This window comes from Abramis brama (assembly GCF_963993115.1).
Source record: "Abramis brama genome assembly, chromosome: 10".
NCBI lineage: Eukaryota > Metazoa > Chordata > Actinopteri > Cypriniformes > Leuciscidae > Abramis > Abramis brama.
Genome location: NC_139972.1, coordinates 41348078 through 41364726, shown reverse-complemented (window position 1 = coordinate 41364726; position 16649 = coordinate 41348078). Strand labels below are relative to the sequence as shown.

The window sequence follows — 16649 nt, the reverse complement described above, 5'->3', positions numbered from 1 at the left end:
TGCGCTGGGTGCAAGATAGGGCCCAGAGTGTGTCCGAGAGCGCGAGCGACAGTGCGCAAGAGAGACCGAGTGTGTCCGAGAGCGCGAGCGACAGTGCGCAAGAGAGACAGAGTGTGTCCGAGAGCGCGAGCGACAGTGCGCGAGAGAGACCGAGTGTGTCCGAGAACGCGCTCGACAGTGCGCGAGATAGACCGAGTGTGTCCGAGAGCGCGCTCGACAGTGCGCGAGAGAGACCGAGTGTGTCCGAGAGCGCGAGCAACAGTGCGCGAGAGAGACCGAGTGTGTCCGAGAGTCTGCGAGCGACAGTGCAAGAGAGAGACCGAGTGTGTCCGAGAGTCTGCGCTCAACAGTGCGCGAGACCGAGTGTGTCCGAGAGCACGCTTGACAGTGCGCGAGAGAGACCGAGTGTGTCCGAGAGCGCGAGCGACAGTGCGCAAGAGAGACAGAGTGTGTCCGAGAGCGCGAGCGACAGTGCGCGAGAGAGACCGAGTGTGTCCGAGAGCGCGAGCGACAGTGCGCAAGAGAGACAGAGTGTGTCCGAGAGCGCGAGCGACAGTGCGCGAGAGAGACCGAGTGTGTCCGAGAGCGCGAGCGACAGTGCGCGAGATAGACCGAGTGTGTCCGAGAGCGCGCTCGACAGTGCGCGAGAGAGACCGAGTGTGTCCGAGAGTCTGCGAGCGACAGTGCAAGAGAGAGACCGAGTGTGTCCGAGAGTCTGCGAGCGACAGTGCAAGAGAGAGACCGAGTGTGTCCGAGAGCGCGAGCGACAGTGCGTGAGAGAGACCGAGAGTGTCCGAGAGTCTGCGAGCAACAGTGCGCGAGAGAGACCGAGTGTGTCCGAGAGTCTGCGAGCAACAGTGCGCGAGAGAGACCGAGTGTGTCCGAGTAATCACTGTGGAGTGTAGTTCGATTATATCAATAAATTACAATTTTGTACTTATTTAATCTGTTAACTCTCACTCGTTCCTGCTCGCTCATTAGTTTGGGGGTGGGGGGCGGTCAGGGACCTGGATATTGGATAGGGGGCGCTGGCCCAAAAAAGGTTGAGAACCACTGATTTAAAGAATCTTAAAAGACTTCAATCTTCTGATCTGCTGCTGCAAAGTTACTTTGTTTTTATCTCAAAATAGCTTAAAGAACAGTTGAGTATTGCAATAAGGGAGATATAATCATCACTCATCTTAAAATGGTGTGATTTTCAGCAGTTTTGAAAGGATGACAACAAAGCTTGTCTCGTATTTATTGAAAATGTTCTTAGTTTTTGTTATGTCACACCATAAGACACATTTACAATAACTGTACAGTAACAATAACTGGATTCTCACCATCTGTCGGCTCGGACTCGAGCGCATCTGTGCCGGCTGGCGGCTCTACACTGGATGTGCCTGGATGAACCTGTGATTCCTGCTCAGCCACAAGAGGACACACTTTGGTTTTGAGGGTTTGGATGGAATGTTTCACAGCCTTCAATTCTCTCCTGATGATGTTCTTCATTTTTGCCAGTTTTTCTGCAAACAACAAATATTGATTAGAAACATGTGTTTTATTAGCACAGATTAGAGCTCAATCATTCAATAGTTCATGTTCTAAGAACACTAGAGAAATGGGCTAGTTGCATATAGGGCTGCAACAACGAGTCAATTAAATCGATTAAAATCGATTATTAAAATAATCGATTCCGAATTTCATCATCGATTCATTGTGTCGCGCGACTATTGTGCCACTCAATAAGTCGCAGAGATTTTTCAGTATAAATAAAAAAAGTTGAGTTAAGCGCGGAGCGGAGCTATGAGGCGCCGGACTGGACAAAAGCGAAGCGAACTCCGCGAGCGAGCGACACTGCGCGAGAGAGACCGAGTGTGTCCGAGAGTCCGCGCTCGACAGTGCGCGAGAGAGACCAAGTGTGTCCGAGAGCGCAAGCGACAGTGCGCGAGAGAGACTGAGTGTGTCCGAGAGCGCGCTCGACAGTGCGCGAGAAAGACTGAGTGTGTCCGAGAGCGCGCTCGACAGTGCGCGAGAGAGACCGAGTGTGTCCGAGAGCGCGAGCGACAGTGCGCGAGAGAGACCGAGTGTGTCCAAGAGTCCGCGAGCGACTGTGCGCGAGAGAGACCGAGTGTGTCCAAGAGTCCGCGAGCGACAGTGCGCGAGAGAGACCGAGTGTGTCCGAGAGCGCGAGCGACTGCGCGAGAGAGACCGAGTGTCAAGTCAAGTCAAGTCATCTTCATTTATATAACGCTTTTAACAATGTAGATTGTTTCAAAGCAGCTTTACAGAGATAAGCGTATAATTTAAGGTAACAGAGATTGTTTTAAACAGAGATTGTTTTAGCGAGTGTGTCCGAGAGCGCGCTCGACAGTGCGCGAGAGAGACCGAGTGTGTCCGAGCATGCTCGACAGTGCGCGAGAGAGACCGAGTGTGTCCGAGAGCGCGCTCGACAGTGCGCGAGAGAGACCTAGTGTGTCCGGTAGCGCGCTCAACAGTGCGCGAGAGAGACCTAGTGTGTCCGAGAGTCTGCGAGCGACAGTGCGGAGAGAGACCAAGTGTGTCCGAGAGTCCGTGCTCAACAGTGCGCGAGAGAGACCGAGTGTGTCCAAGAGTCCGCGAGTGACAGTGCGCGAGAGAGACCGAGTGTGTCCGAGAGTCCGCGCTCGACAGTTCTCGAGAGACCGAGTGTGTCCGAGAGTCCGCGAGTGACAGTGCGCGAGAGAGACCGAGTGTGTCCGAGAGTCCGCGAGTGACAGTGCGCGAGAGAGACCGAGTGTGTCCGAGAGTCCGCGAGCGACACTGTGCGAGAGAGACCGAGTGTGTCCGAGAGTCCGCGCTCGACAGTGCGCGAGAGAGACCAAGTGTGTCCGAGAGCGCAAGCGACAGTGCGCGAGAGAGACTGAGTGTGTCCGAGAGCGCGCTCGACAGTGCGCGAGAGAGACTGAGTGTGTCCGAGAGCGCGCTCGACAGTGCGCGAGAGAGACCGAGTGTGTCCGAGAGCGCGAGCGACAGTGCGCGAGAGAGACCGAGTGTGTCCAAGAGTCCGCGAGCGACTGTGCGCGAGAGAGACCGAGTGTGTCCAAGAGTCCGCGAGCGACAGTGCGCGAGAGAGACCGAGTGTGTCCGAGAGCGCGAGCGACTGCGCGAGAGAGACCGAGTGTCAAGTCAAGTCAAGTCATCTTCATTTATATAACGCTTTTAACAATGTAGATTGTTTCAAAGCAGCTTTACAGAGATAAGCGTATAATTTAAGGTAACAGAGATTGTTTTAAACAGAGATTGTTTTAGCGAGTGTGTCCGAGAGCGCGCTCGACAGTGCGCGAGAGAGACCGAGTGTGTCCGAGCATGCTCGACAGTGCGCGAGAGAGACCGAGTGTGTCCGAGAGCGCGCTCGACAGTGCGCGAGAGAGACCTAGTGTGTCCGGTAGCGCGCTCAACAGTGCGCGAGAGAGACCTAGTGTGTCCGAGAGTCTGCGAGCGACAGTGCGGAGAGAGACCAAGTGTGTCCGAGAGTCCGTGCTCAACAGTGCGCGAGAGAGACCGAGTGTGTCCAAGAGTCCGCGAGTGACAGTGCGCGAGAGAGACCGAGTGTGTCCGAGAGTCCGCGCTCGACAGTTCTCGAGAGACCGAGTGTGTCCGAGAGTCCGCGCTCAACAGTGCGCGAGAGAGACCGAGTGTGTCCGAGAGTCCGCGAGTGACAGTGCGCGAGAGAGACCGAGTGTGTCCGAGAGTCCGCGAGTGACAGTGCTCGAGAGAGACCGAGTGTGTCCGAGAGTCCGCGAGTGACAGTGCTCGAGAGAGACCGAGTGTGTCTGATCATTAGTAAATTGGTACATAGTAATTAGGGGTGGAGCCGAACCCGAATACGGTATTCGGAAAGGCACAAATAATGTGTTATTTCCGAATACTTATTTTCAACAAATACTTTAAAAATATTTGTATTCGGGAACAAGAAAAACTTTACATCAAAAAGCTGCGTTTCCTCATGAGACATGGCGACCGGCGGTGCTGCTGATGTGGTGGCTGTAAATCCACTTGTTGATAAGAAAAGAAATATTTTGGATTAGGCTAATGTCACGTTGTCATAAGGGGCCGTTCACATAGCGCGTTTTCTGCGCGTGCAGATTTCAAATGTAGGCGCGTGTTTTTCCAGGCACGTCTACAGTATGTCGACGGTTGCATAGCAACGACAGACGCCACGAGAGAGCTTGTGGAAAGGAGAAAGCGGTGCGAACTGCGCTCTCCATGATGACGAGGAAGTATCAGCAAAGAATTAATTGATTTCTAGCCCTTGCATTAGCTTTAGATATATTTATGGAGATGAGAAATGAAATAAAAAGCCGTCATTAATATCAGTCCGTCAGAAAAGCAGTTCTAGGCTTATTCTTGGCTGGATAACTCTTAGCAGGTTTAAAAAGCCCTTTTAAAATTAAATATGAATGCAGTTTTGGATTAAATAAAAGTACAGTCAAGTCAAATAAAACACGTTTTATCTCCTGTATAGTTTGGTAACACTACAATAAGATACCATTCATTAACATTACTTAATGCGTTATCTACAACAACACATTGAGTGAACAATATATTTTTACAACATCAATTAATGTTTGTGAATGTTATTTAATACAAACACACTGGTCATGTTTGTTCACTTCATTCATTGTGCATTAAATAATGTTAACATAAATAATGTTAACTTTCGATTTTAAAAATTAACCCCAAGGAGAATAATTGCGACAGTATATAACTTATTTATTGTTAGGTCATTTTATCTAATGTAGATAATAAAATAATACTACAGTTTCTATCTTTGTAACCGTGATATAAACTTTAATATATCTAAATTTAATCTAAATTAAGCTTTGATACCGAAATTGGTACCGAGAACCGTGGATTTTCACTGGTATTGGTACCGAATACTGAAATTTTGGTACCGTGACAACACTAGTAGCTCTGTTAGCTCGGTAATTTAGACAATAGGCTGTTGACAGAGTAACGTTAACATAGGTAATGGTTGTTATGTTATTTTCTTTTCAATGACATTCCTTGTTACATGTTCATTGCTGGATTTATGGAAAAACATCAACCAATATTGCATATCCATAATTACTATAATGGATATAATTAAAGAATACTTGCACTATAACGTAAATTAGAAGTGTAACGCAAAAAAACTGGATTTTTACACCTATTTTGAATTTTACTCGAATACAAATACAAATACAAATACTTTTCCCCCCTCAACAAATACAAATACAGATACAAATACCGGCTGCTTTGCACACCCCTAATAGTAATATATAATTACTATATAAGACGCATGGAAGTTCGATAAATGGACAACAATATAAATAAAACCAACAATTAAATTCTTACCACTGAATTAGCAGACTGTGATTTGAATCAGATAGACAGAAGATGAAAACACTTACTTGTCGGACCCAAGTACCACTACAAGGGGAATATTTTTTCCACAATTTGCAGCACTGAATTTTTCATTCTTTACTCTAAATGACTTGACTTTACAAAACTTTACAATATGCTCGGAAAGGATGAGCTGCAAAATACCTTACACACCATACCAGGTGGTCAATCCACTGTATTTGTTTTTATTGTTTTTATTTTATTTTATATTGTATTTATATTTTATATACATTGTATTTATAATTAATATCAGGATAGACAAGAGATAGTATCTTCTGTTATAATTATTATTATTGCTTTTATTATTACCTATTATCAGACTGTGCAAGACTTGTTTTTTGTGTGCATGTGCTTGTCAAATAACGTCAAACATTTTGTTAAAGATTATAACATCTTTAACCAAAAAATAAAACAAAGTTTGTGAGTGTGTGTATCGGTGAGTGAGAGTTTGTGAGTGTGTGCGTCTGTGAGTGAGAGTTTGTGAGTGAGAGTTTGTGAGTGTGTGTGTCTGTGAGTGAGAGTTTGTGAGTGTGTGAGTTTGTGAGTGTGTGCGTCTGTAAGTGAGAGTTTGTGAGTGTGTGCGTCTGTGAGTGAGAGTTTGTGAGTGTGTGAGTTTGTGAGTGTGAGCGTCTGTGAGTGAGAGTTTGTGAGTGTGAGCGTCTGTGAGTGAGAGTTTGTGAGTGTGAGCGTCTGTGAGTGAGAGTTTGTGAGTGTGAGCGTCTGTGAGTGAGAGTTTGTGAGTGTGTGCGTCTGTGAGTGAGAGTTTGTGAGTGTGTGCGTCTGTGAGTGAGAGTTTGTGAGTGTGTGTGAGTGTGTGCGTCTGTGAGTGAGTTTGTGAGTGTGTGCGTCTGTGAGTGAGAGTTTGTGAGTGTGTGTGTCTGTGAGTGAGAGTTTGTGAGTGTGTGAGTTTGTGAGTGTGTGCGTCTGTGAGTGAGAGTTTGTGAGTGTGTGCGTCTGTGAGTGAGAGTTTGTGAGTGTGTGCGTCTGAGTGTGTGCATCTGTGAGTGAGAGTTTGTGAGTGTGCGTCTGTGAGTGAGAGTTTGTGAGAGTTTGTGAGTGTGTGTGTCTGTGAGTGAGAGTTTGTGAGTGTGTGAGTTTGTGAGTGTGTGCGTCTGTGAGTGAGAGTTTGTGAGTGTGTGCGTCTGTGAGTGAGAGTTTGTGAGTGTGTGCGTCTGTGAGTGTGTGCGTCTGTGAGTGAGAGTTTGTGAGTGTGTGCGTCTGTGAGTGAGAGTTTGTGAGTGTGTGTGTCTGTGAGTGAGATTTTGTGAGTGTGTGTGTCTGTGAGTGTAGTGTAGAGAACAAGTTCTGACGTTCAAGTTTTCTGATTTGTATTTTTCTTAATTTTTTATAAATTATTTATTGTTCTGACAGCTCAGGACCTTTAATCAAAATATACATCTTTTTGTGCACTTTATTTTAAAAAAGCCTATATATTTGGCAGATGTAAAGCATGTGTATGTTTTTTGTGTTTTTTTATTACTTTAACAGCTCAGGAATGTTCAAGGAGCAACCTGTTTGTGCACTTTGCACTGTGAATTTGCACTGTCAGTTCTGTTTTTGAATAAAGGGTTGGAAATTAATGTTGTTGTTTTTTTTGTATCCGGTTCATCGATTAATCAAAAAAATAATCAACAGATTAATCGATTATTAAAATAATCGTTAGTTGCAGCCCTAGTTGCATATGGCCGCCATGTTGGATTTCCGATCTAGCGAGTTTGTGCAGACGCCAGTGCAGAGAGCCGGAGAAACGAGAATGATCTTTAATAGTTGTTTAAAGAAAATGATACATCACTTAAAATAATACTAAAACACACTTTACTGAACATGAAGAGTAAATTGACTCGGACTCGTGGTGCTTAACCAAATTTATCAAATATTATGCAAATCAGCTACAAGAAGTTTCTTTCTTGTAGCTTGAAATATCATGAAACAAAGGTAATAAAGACTCACTGTCATCCAGATCACAACTGGAGGGATCTGGCACAGGCGGCCGCTCAGGATCGACAGGATCTGCATGCTGTGTTTCCTTCATCTTGGATGGACCTGGCACACACAGATCTTCACAGACCTGTCCTGGCAGGCACATCATCGTCTCATGATCCACAGGATTTGTGTCCGGCGTTTGCTCCATCTCGGAAGGACCTGGCATAAAGAAGAATGTGTTTTTATCTCAAAATATCTTAAAGAACAGTTGAGTATTGCAATAAGGGAGATATAATCATCACTCATCTTAAAATGGTGTGATTTTCAGCAGTTTTGAAAGGATGACAACAAAGCTTGTCTCGTATTTATTACAGGGCCGTATTTATTACAGTGAACAGGGCCGTAGTGTGTCCGAGAGCGCGCTTGACAGTGCTCGAGAGAGACCGAGTGTGTCCGAGAGCGCGAGCGACAGTGCGCGAGAAAGACCGAGTGTGTCCGAGAGCGCGCTCGACAGTGCGCAAGAGAGACCTAGTGTGCCCGAGAGCGCGAGCGACAGTGCGCGAGAGAGACCGAGTGTGTCCGAGAGCGCGAGCGACAGTGCGCGAGAGAGACCGAGTGTGTCCGAGAGCGTGAGCGACAGTGCGTGAGAGAGACCGAGTGTGTCCGAGAGCGCGCGAGAGAGACCGAGTGTGTCCGAGAGCGTGCTCAACAGTGTGCGAGAGAGACCGAGTGTGTCCGAGAGCGTGCTCAACAGTGCGAGAGAGAGACCGAGTGTGTCTGAGAGCACGAGCGACAGTGCGCGAGAGAGACCAAATGTGTCCGAGAGTCCGCGCTCGACAGTGCGCGAGAGAGACCGAGTGTGTCCGAGAGCGTGCTCAACAGTGTGCGAGAGAGACCGAGTGTCCGAGAGCGTGCTCAACAGTGCGAGAGAGAGACCGAGTGTGTCTGAGAGCACGAGCGACAGTGCGCGAGAGAGACCAAATGTGTCCGAGAGTCCGCGCTCGACAGTGCGAGAGAGAGACCGAGTGTGTCTGAGAGCACGAGCGACAGTGCGCGAGAGAGACCAAATGTGTCCGAGAGTCCGTGCTCGACAGTGCGCGAGAGAGACCGAGTGTGTCCGAGAGCGCGCTCGACAGTGCGCGAGAGAGACCTAGTGTGTCCGAGAGAGACCTAGTGTGTCCGAGAGTCCGCGCTCGACAGTGCGCGAGAGACCGAGTGTGTCCGAGAGCGTGCTCGACAGTGCGCGAAAGAGACCGAGTGTGTCCGAGAGCGTGCTCGACAGTGCGCGAGAGAGACCTAGTGTGCCCGAGAGCGCGAGCGACAGTGCGCGAGAGAGACTGAGTGTGTCCGAGAGCGCGCTCGACAGTGCGCGAGAGAGACCGAGTGTGTCCGAGAGCGCGAGCGACAGTGCGCGAGAGAGACCGAGTGTGTCCGAGAGCGCGCGAGAGAGACCGAGTGTGTCCGAGAGCGTGCTCAACAGTGTGCGAGAGAGACCGAGTGTGTCCGAGAGCGTGCTCCGAGAGTGCGCTCAACAGTGCTCGAGAGAGACCGAGTGTGTCCGAGAGTCCGCGCTCGACAGTGCTCGAGAGAGACCGAGTGTGTCCGAGAGTCCGCGCTCGACAGTGCGCGAGAGAGACCGAGTGTGTCCGAGAGTCCGCGCTCGACAGTGCTCGAGAGAGACCGAGTGTGTCCGAGAGTCCGCGCTCGACAGTGCGCGAGAGAGACCGAGTGTGTCCGAGAGTCCGCGCTCGACAGTGCTCGAGAGAGACCGAGTGTGTCCGAGAGTCCGCGCTCGACAGTGCTCGAGAGAGACCGAGTGTGTCCGAGAGTGCGCTCAACAGTGCTCGAGAGAGACCGAGTGTGTCCGAGAGTCCGCGCTCGACAGTTCGCGAGAGAGACCGAGTGTGTCCAAGAGTCCGCGCTCGACAGTGCACGAGAGAGACCGAGTGTGTCCGAGAGTCCGCGCTCGACAGTTCGCGAGAGAGACCGAGTGTGTCCGAGAGTCCGCGCTCAAGAGTGCTCGAGAGAGACCAAGTGTGTCCGAGAGTCCGCACTCGACAGTGCTCGAGAGAGACCGAGTGTGTCCGAGAGTCCGTGCTCGACAGTGCTCGAGAGAGACCGAGTGTGTCCGAGAGTCCGCGCTCGAGAGTGCGCGAGAGACCGAGTGTGTCCGAGAGCGCGCGAGAGAGACCGAGTGTGTCCGAGAGCGTGCTCAACAGTGTGCGAGAGAGACCGAGTGTGTCCGAGAGCGTGCTCCGAGAGTGCGCTCAACAGTGCGCGAGAGAGACCGAGTGTGTCCGAGAGTCCGCGCTCGACAGTTCGCGAGAGAGACCGAGTGTGTCCGAGAGTCCGTGCTCGACAGTGCTCGAGAGAGACCGAGTGTGTCCGAGAGTCCGCGCTCGACAGTTCGCGAGAGAGACCGAGTGTGTCCGAGAGTCCGCGCTCAAGAGTGCTCGAGAGAGACCAAGTGTGTCCGAGAGTCCGCACTCGACAGTGCTCGAGAGAGACCGAGTGTGTCCGAGCGTCCGCGCTCGACAGTGCTCGAGAGAGACCGAGTGTGTCCGAGAGCACGCTCGACAGTGCTCGAGAGAGACCGAGTGTGTCCGAGAGTCTGTCCGAGATCGACAGTGCGCGAGAGAGACCGAGTGTGTCCGAGAGTCAGCGCTCAACAGTGCGCGAGAGAGACCGAGTGTGTCCGAGAGCACGCTCGACAGTGCTCGAGAGAGACCGAGTGTGTCCGAGAGTCCGCGCTCAACAGTGCGCGAGAGAGACCGAGTGTGTCCGAGAGTCCGCGCTCGACAGTGCTCGAGAGAGACCGATTGTGTCCGAGAGTCCGCGCTCAACAGTGCACGAGAGAGACCGAGTGTGTCCGAGAGTCCGCGCTCAACAGTGCTCGAGAGAGACCAAGTGTGTCCAAGAGTCCGCGCTCGACAGTGCACGAGAGAGACCGAGTGTGTCCAAGAGTCCGCGCTCGACAGTGCTCGAGAGAGACCGAGTGTGTCCAAGAGTCCACGCTCAACAGTGCGCAAGAGAGACCGAGTGTGTCCAAGAGTCCGCGCTCGACAGTGCTCGAGAGAGACCGAGTGTGTCCGAGAGTCCGCGCTCAACAGTGCGCGAGAGAGACCGAGTGTGTCCGAGAGTCCGTGCTCAGTGCGCGAGAGAGACCGAGTGTGTCCAAGAGTCCGCGAGTGACAGTGCGAGAGAGAGACCGAGTGTGTCCGAGAGTCCGCGCTCGACAGTGCTCAAGAGAGACCGAGTGTGTCCAAGAGTCCGTGCTCGACAGTGCGCGAGAGAGACCGAGTGTGTCCGAGAGTCCGCGCTCAACAGTGCGCGAGAGAGACCGAGTGTGTCCAAGAGTCCGCGCTCGACAGTGCTCGAGAGAGAGACCAAGTGTGTCCGAGAGCGTGCTCGACAGTACGCGAGAGACCGAGTGTGTCCGAGAGTCCGCGCTCGACAGTGCTCGAGAGAGACCGAGTGTGTCCAAGAGTCCGCGCTCGACAGTGCTCGAGAGAGACCGAGTGTGTCCGAGAGTCCGCGCTCAACAGTGCACGAGAGAGACCGAGTGTGTCCGAGAGTCTGCGCTCAACAGTGCTCGAGAGAGACCAAGTGTGTCCAAGAGTCCGCGAGTGACAGTGCGAGAGAGAGACCGAGTGTGTCCGAGAGTCCGCGCTCGACAGTGCGCAAGAGAGACCGAGTGTGTCCAAGAGTCCGCGCTCGACAGTGCACGAGAGAGACAGAGTGTGTCCAAGAGTCCGCGCTCGACAGTGCTCGAGAGAGACCGAGTGTGTCCAAGAGTCCGCGCTCGACAGTGCTCGAGAGAGAGACCAAGTGTGTCCGAGAGCGTGCTCGACAGTGCGCGAGAGAGACCGAGTGTGTCCGAGAGTCCGCGCTCGACAGTGCTCGAGAGAGACCGAGTGTGTCCAAGAGTCCACGAGTGACAGTGCGAGAGAGAGACCGAGTGTGTCCGAGAGTCCGCGCTCGACAGTGCTCGAGAGAGACCGAGTGTGTCCAAGAGTCCGCGCTCGACAGTGCGCAAGAGAGACCGAGTGTGTCCAAGAGTCCGCGCTCGACAGTGCTCGAGAGAGACCGAGTGTGTCCGAGAGTCCGCGCTCAACAGTGCGCGAGAGAGACCGAGTGTGTCCGAGAGTCCGTGCTCAGTGCGCGAGAGAGACCGAGTGTGTCCAAGAGTCCGCGAGTGACAGTGCGAGAGAGAGACCGAGTGTGTCCGAGAGTCCGCGCTCGACAGTGCTCAAGAGAGACCGAGTGTGTCCAAGAGTCCGCGCTCGACAGTGCGCGAGAGAGACCGAGTGTGTCCGAGAGTCCGCGCTCAACAGTGCGCGAGAGAGACCGAGTGTGTCCAAGAGTCCGCGCTCGACAGTGCTCGAGAGAGAGACCAAGTGTGTCCGAGAGCGTGCTCGACAGTGCGCGAGAGACCGAGTGTGTCCGAGAGTCCGCGCTCGACAGTGCTCGAGAGAGACCGAGTGTGTCCAAGAGTCCGCGCTCGACAGTGCTCGAGAGAGACCGAGTGTGTCCGAGAGTCCGCGCTCAACAGTGCACGAGAGAGACCGAGTGTGTCCGAGAGTCCGCGCTCAACAGTGCACGAGAGAGACCGAGTGTGTCCGAGAGTCTGCGCTCAACAGTGCTCGAGAGAGACCAAGTGTGTCCAAGAGTCCGCGAGTGACAGTGCGAGAGAGAGACCGAGTGTGTCCGAGAGTCCGCGCTCGACAGTGCGCAAGAGAGACCGAGTGTGTCCAAGAGTCCGCGCTCGACAGTGCACGAGAGAGACCGAGTGTGTCCAAGAGTCCGCGCTCGACAGTGCTCGAGAGAGACCGAGTGTGTCCAAGAGTCCGCGCTCGACAGTGCTCGAGAGAGAGACCAAGTGTGTCCGAGAGCGTGCTCGACAGTGCGCGAGAGAGACCGAGTGTGTCCGAGAGTCCGCGCTCGACAGTGCTCGAGAGAGACCGAGTGTGTCCAAGAGTCCGCGAGTGACAGTGCGAGAGAGAGACCGAGTGTGTCCGAGAGTCCGCGCTCGACAGTGCGCAAGAGAGACCGAGTGTGTCCAAGAGTCCGCGCTCGACAGTGCACGAGAGAGACCGAGTGTGTCCAAGAGTCCGCGCTCGACAGTGCTCGAGAGAGACCGAGTGTGTCCAAGAGTCCGCGCTCAACAGTGCGCAAGAGAGACCGAGTGTGTCCAAGAGTCCGCGCTCGACAGTGCTCGAGAGAGACCGAGTGTGTCCGAGAGTCCGCGCTCAACAGTGCGCGAGAGAGACCGAGTGTGTCCGAGAGTCCGTGCTCAGTGCGCGAGAGAGACCGAGTGTGTCCAAGAGTCCGCGAGTGACAGTGCTCAAGAGAGACCGAGTGTGTCCGAGAGTCCGCGCTCGACAGTGCTCAAGAGAGACCGAGTGTGTCCAAGAGTCCGCACTCGACAGTGCGCGAGAGAGACCGAGTGTGTCCGAGAGTCCGCGCTCAACAGTGCGCGAGAGACCGAGTGTGTCCAAGAGTCCGCGCTCGACAGTGCTCGAGAGAGAGACCAAGTGTGTCCGAGAGCGTGCTCGACAGTGCGCGAGAGAGACCGAGTGTGTCCGAGAGTCCGCGCTCGACAGTGCTCGAGAGAGACCGAGTGTGTCCAAGAGTCCGCGCTCGACAGTGCTCGAGAGAGACCGAGTGTGTCCGAGAGTCCGCGCTCAACAGTGCACGAGAGAGACCGAGTGTGTCCGAGAGTCCGCGCTCAACAGTGCACGAGAGAGACCGAGTGTGTCCGAGAGTCTGCGCTCAACAGTGCTCGAGAGAGACCAAGTGTGTCCAAGAGTCCGCGAGTGACAGTGCGAGAGAGAGACCGAGTGTGTCCGAGAGTCCGCGCTCGACAGTGCGCAAGAGAGACCGAGTGTGTCCAAGAGTCCGCGCTCGACAGTGCACGAGAGAGACCGAGTGTGTCCAAGAGTCCGCGCTCGACAGTTCGCGAGAGAGACCGAGTGTGTCCAAGAGTCCGCACTCGACAGTGCACGAGAGAGACCGAGTGTGTCCAAGAGTCCGCGCTCGACAGTTCGCGAGAGAGACCGAGTGTGTCCGAGAGTCCGCGCTCAAGAGTGCTCGAGAGAGACCAAGTGTGTCCGAGAGTCCGCACTCGACAGTGCGCGAGAGAGACCGAGTGTGTCCGAGAGTGCGCTCAACAGTGCTCGAGAGAGACCGAGTGTGTCCGAGAGTCCGCGCTCGACAGTTCGCGAGAGAGACCGAGTGTGTCCAAGAGTCCGCGCTCGACAGTGCACGAGAGAGACCGAGTGTGTCCGAGAGTCCGCGCTCGACAGTTCGCGAGAGAGACCGAGTGTGTCCGAGAGTCCGCGCTCAAGAGTGCTCGAGAGAGACCAAGTGTGTCCGAGAGTCCGCACTCGACAGTGCGCGAGAGAGACCGAGTGTGTCCGAGAGTGCGCTCAACAGTGCTCGAGAGAGACCGAGTGTGTCCGAGAGTCCGTGCTCGACAGTGCTCGAGAGAGACCGAGTGTGTCCGAGAGTCCGCGCTCGACAGTGCGCGAGAGAGACCGAGTGTGTCCGAGAGCGCGCGAGAGAGACCGAGTGTGTCCGAGAGCGTGCTCAACAGTGTGCGAGAGAGACCGAGTGTGTCCGAGAGCGTGCTCCGAGAGTGCGCTCAACAGTGCGCGAGAGAGACCGAGTGTGTCCGAGAGTCCGCGCTCGACAGTGCTCGAGAGAGACCGAGTGTGTCCGAGAGTCCGCGCTCAACAGTGCACGAGAGAGACCGAGTGTTTCCGAGAGTCCGCGCTCAACAGTGCTCGAGAGAGACCAAGTGTGTCCAAGAGTCCGCGAGTGACAGTGCGAGAGAGAGACCGAGTGTGTCCGAGATCGACAGTACGCGAGAGAGACCGAGTGTGTCCGAGAGTCAGCGCTCAACAGTGCGCGAGAGAGACCGAGTGTGTCCGAGAGCACGCTCGACAGTGCTCGAGAGAGACCGAGTGTGTCCGAGAGTCCGCGCTCAACAGTGCGCGAGAGAGACCGAGTGTGTCCGAGAGTCCGCGCTCGACAGTGCTCGAGAGAGACCGAGTGTGTCCGAGAGTCCGCGCTCGACAGTGCTCGAGAGAGACCGAGTGTGTCCGAGAGTCCGCGCTCAACAGTGCACGAGAGAGACCGAGTGTGTCCGAGACTCTGCGCTCAACAGTGCTCGAGAGAGACCAAGTGTGTCCAAGAGTCCGCGAGTGACAGTGCGAGAGAGAGACCGAGTGTGTCCGAGAGTCCGCGCTCGACAGTGCGCAAGAGAGACCGAGTGTGTCCAAGAGTCCGCGCTCGACAGTGCACGAGAGAGACCGAGTGTGTCCAAGAGTCCGCGAGTGACAGTGCGAGAGAGAGACTGAGTGTGTCCGAGAGTCTGCGCTCAACAGTGCTCGAGAGAGACCAAGTGTGTCCAAGAGTCCGCGAGTGACAGTGCGAGAGAGAGACCGAGTGTGTCCGAGAGTCCGCGCTCGACAGTACGCAAGAGAGACCGAGTGTGTCCAAGAGTCCGCGCTCGACAGTGCACGAGAGAGACCGAGTGTGTCCAAGAGTCCGCGAGTGACAGTGCGAGAGAGAGACCGAGTGTGTCCGAGAGTCCGCGCTCAACAGTGCGCGAGAGAGACCGAGTGTGTCCAAGAGTCCGCGCTCGACAGTGCTCGAGAGAGAGACCAAGTGTGTCCGAGAGCGTGCTCGACAGTGCGCGAGAGAGACCGAGTGTGTCCGAGAGTCCGCGCTCGACAGTGCTCGAGAGAGACCGAGTGTGTCCGAGAGTCCGCGCTCGACAGTGCGCGAGAGAGACCGAGTGTGTCCGAGAGTCCGCGCTCAACAGTGCGCGAGAGAGACCGAGTGTGTCCGAGAGTCCGCGCTCAACAGTGCTCGAGAGAGACCGAGTGTGTCCGAGAGTCCGCGCTCGACAGTGCTCGAGAGAGACCGAGTGTGTCCGAGAGTCCGCGCTCGACAGTGCACGAGAGAGACCGAGTGTGTCCGAGAGTCCGCGCTCAACAGTGCTCGAGAGAGACCAAGTGTGTCCAAGAGTCCGCGAGTGACAGTGCGAGAGAGAGACCGAGTGTGTCCGAGAGTCCGCGCTCGACAGTGCTCAAGAGAGACCGAGTGTGTCCAAGAGTCCGCGCTCGACAGTGCGCGAGAGAGACCGAGTGTGTCCGAGAGTCCGCACTCAACAGTGCGCGAGAGAGACCGAGTGTGTCCAAGAGTCCGCGCTCGACAGTGCTCGAGAGAGACCGAGTGTGTCCAAGAGTCCGCGCTCGACAGTGCTCGAGAGAGAGACCAAGTGTGTCCGAGAGCGTGCTCGACAGTGCGCGAGAGAGACCGAGTGTGTCCGAGAGTCCGCGCTCGACAGTGCTCGAGAGAGACCGAGTGTGTCCAAGAGTCCGCGCTCGACAGTGCGCGAGAGAGACCGAGTGTGTCCGAGAGTCCGCGCTCAACAGTGCACGAGAGAGACCGAGTGTGTCCGAGAGTCCGCGCTCGACAGTGCGCGAGAGAGACCGAGTGTGTCCGAGAGTCCGTGCTCAGTGCGCGAGAGAGACCGAGTGTGTCCAAGAGTCCACGAGTGACAGTGCTCAAGAGAGACCGAGTGTGTCCGAGAGTCCGCGCTCGACAGTGCTCAAGAGAGACCGAGTGTGTCCAAGAGTCCGCGCTCGACAGTGCGCGAGAGAGACCGAGTGTGTCCGAGAGTCCGCGCTCAACAGTGCGCGAGAGAGACCGAGTGTGTCCAAGAGTCCGCGCTCGACAGTGCTCGAGAGAGAGACCAAGTGTGTCCGAGAGCGTGCTCGACAGTGCGCGAGAGAGACCGAGTGTGTCCGAGAGTCCGCGCTCGACAGTGCTCGAGAGAGACCGAGTGTGTCCAAGAGTCCGCGCTCGACAGTGCTCGAGAGAGACCGAGTGTGTCCGAGAGTCCGCGCTCAACAGTGCACGAGAGAGACCGAGTGTGTCCGAGAGTCCGCGCTCAACAGTGCACGAGAGAGACCGAGTGTGTCCGAGAGTCTGCGCTCAACAGTGCTCGAGAGAGACCAAGTGTGTCCAAGAGTCCGCGAGTGACAGTGCGAGAGAGAGACCGAGTGTGTCCGAGAGTCCGCGCTCGACAGTGCGCAAGAGAGACCGAGTGTGTCCAAGAGTCCGCGCTCGACAGTGCACGAGAGAGACCGAGTGTGTCCAAGAGTCCGCGCTCGACAGTTCGCGAGAGAGACCGAGTGTGTCCAAGAGTCCGCACTCGACAGTGCACGAGAGAGACCGAGTGTGTCCGAGAGTCCGCGCTCGACAGTTCGCGAGAGAGACCGAGTGTGTCCGAGAGTCCGCGCTCA

General features: G+C 54.4%; 1 protein-coding gene across 2 annotated transcripts in view; it reads right to left on the bottom strand.

Moving 5' to 3' along the window:
* The window catches only part of LOC311091078 (uncharacterized protein), a 51418-nt gene that overhangs the window by 20405 nt on the left and 14364 nt on the right, over positions 1-16649 (bottom strand). Inside the window, exons 3-4 of one of the 2 annotated variants that reach the window (XM_084126817.1) lie at positions 7360-7551; positions 1326-1508 (exon numbers count right to left, since the gene is read on the bottom strand). In XM_084126817.1, the coding sequence (XP_083982943.1) occupies positions 1326-1508; positions 7360-7551 (375 nt within the window). The remainder of the gene's footprint in view (positions 1-1325; positions 1509-7359; positions 7552-16649) is intronic. The other variant, XM_084126818.1, reaches the window with a different exon arrangement.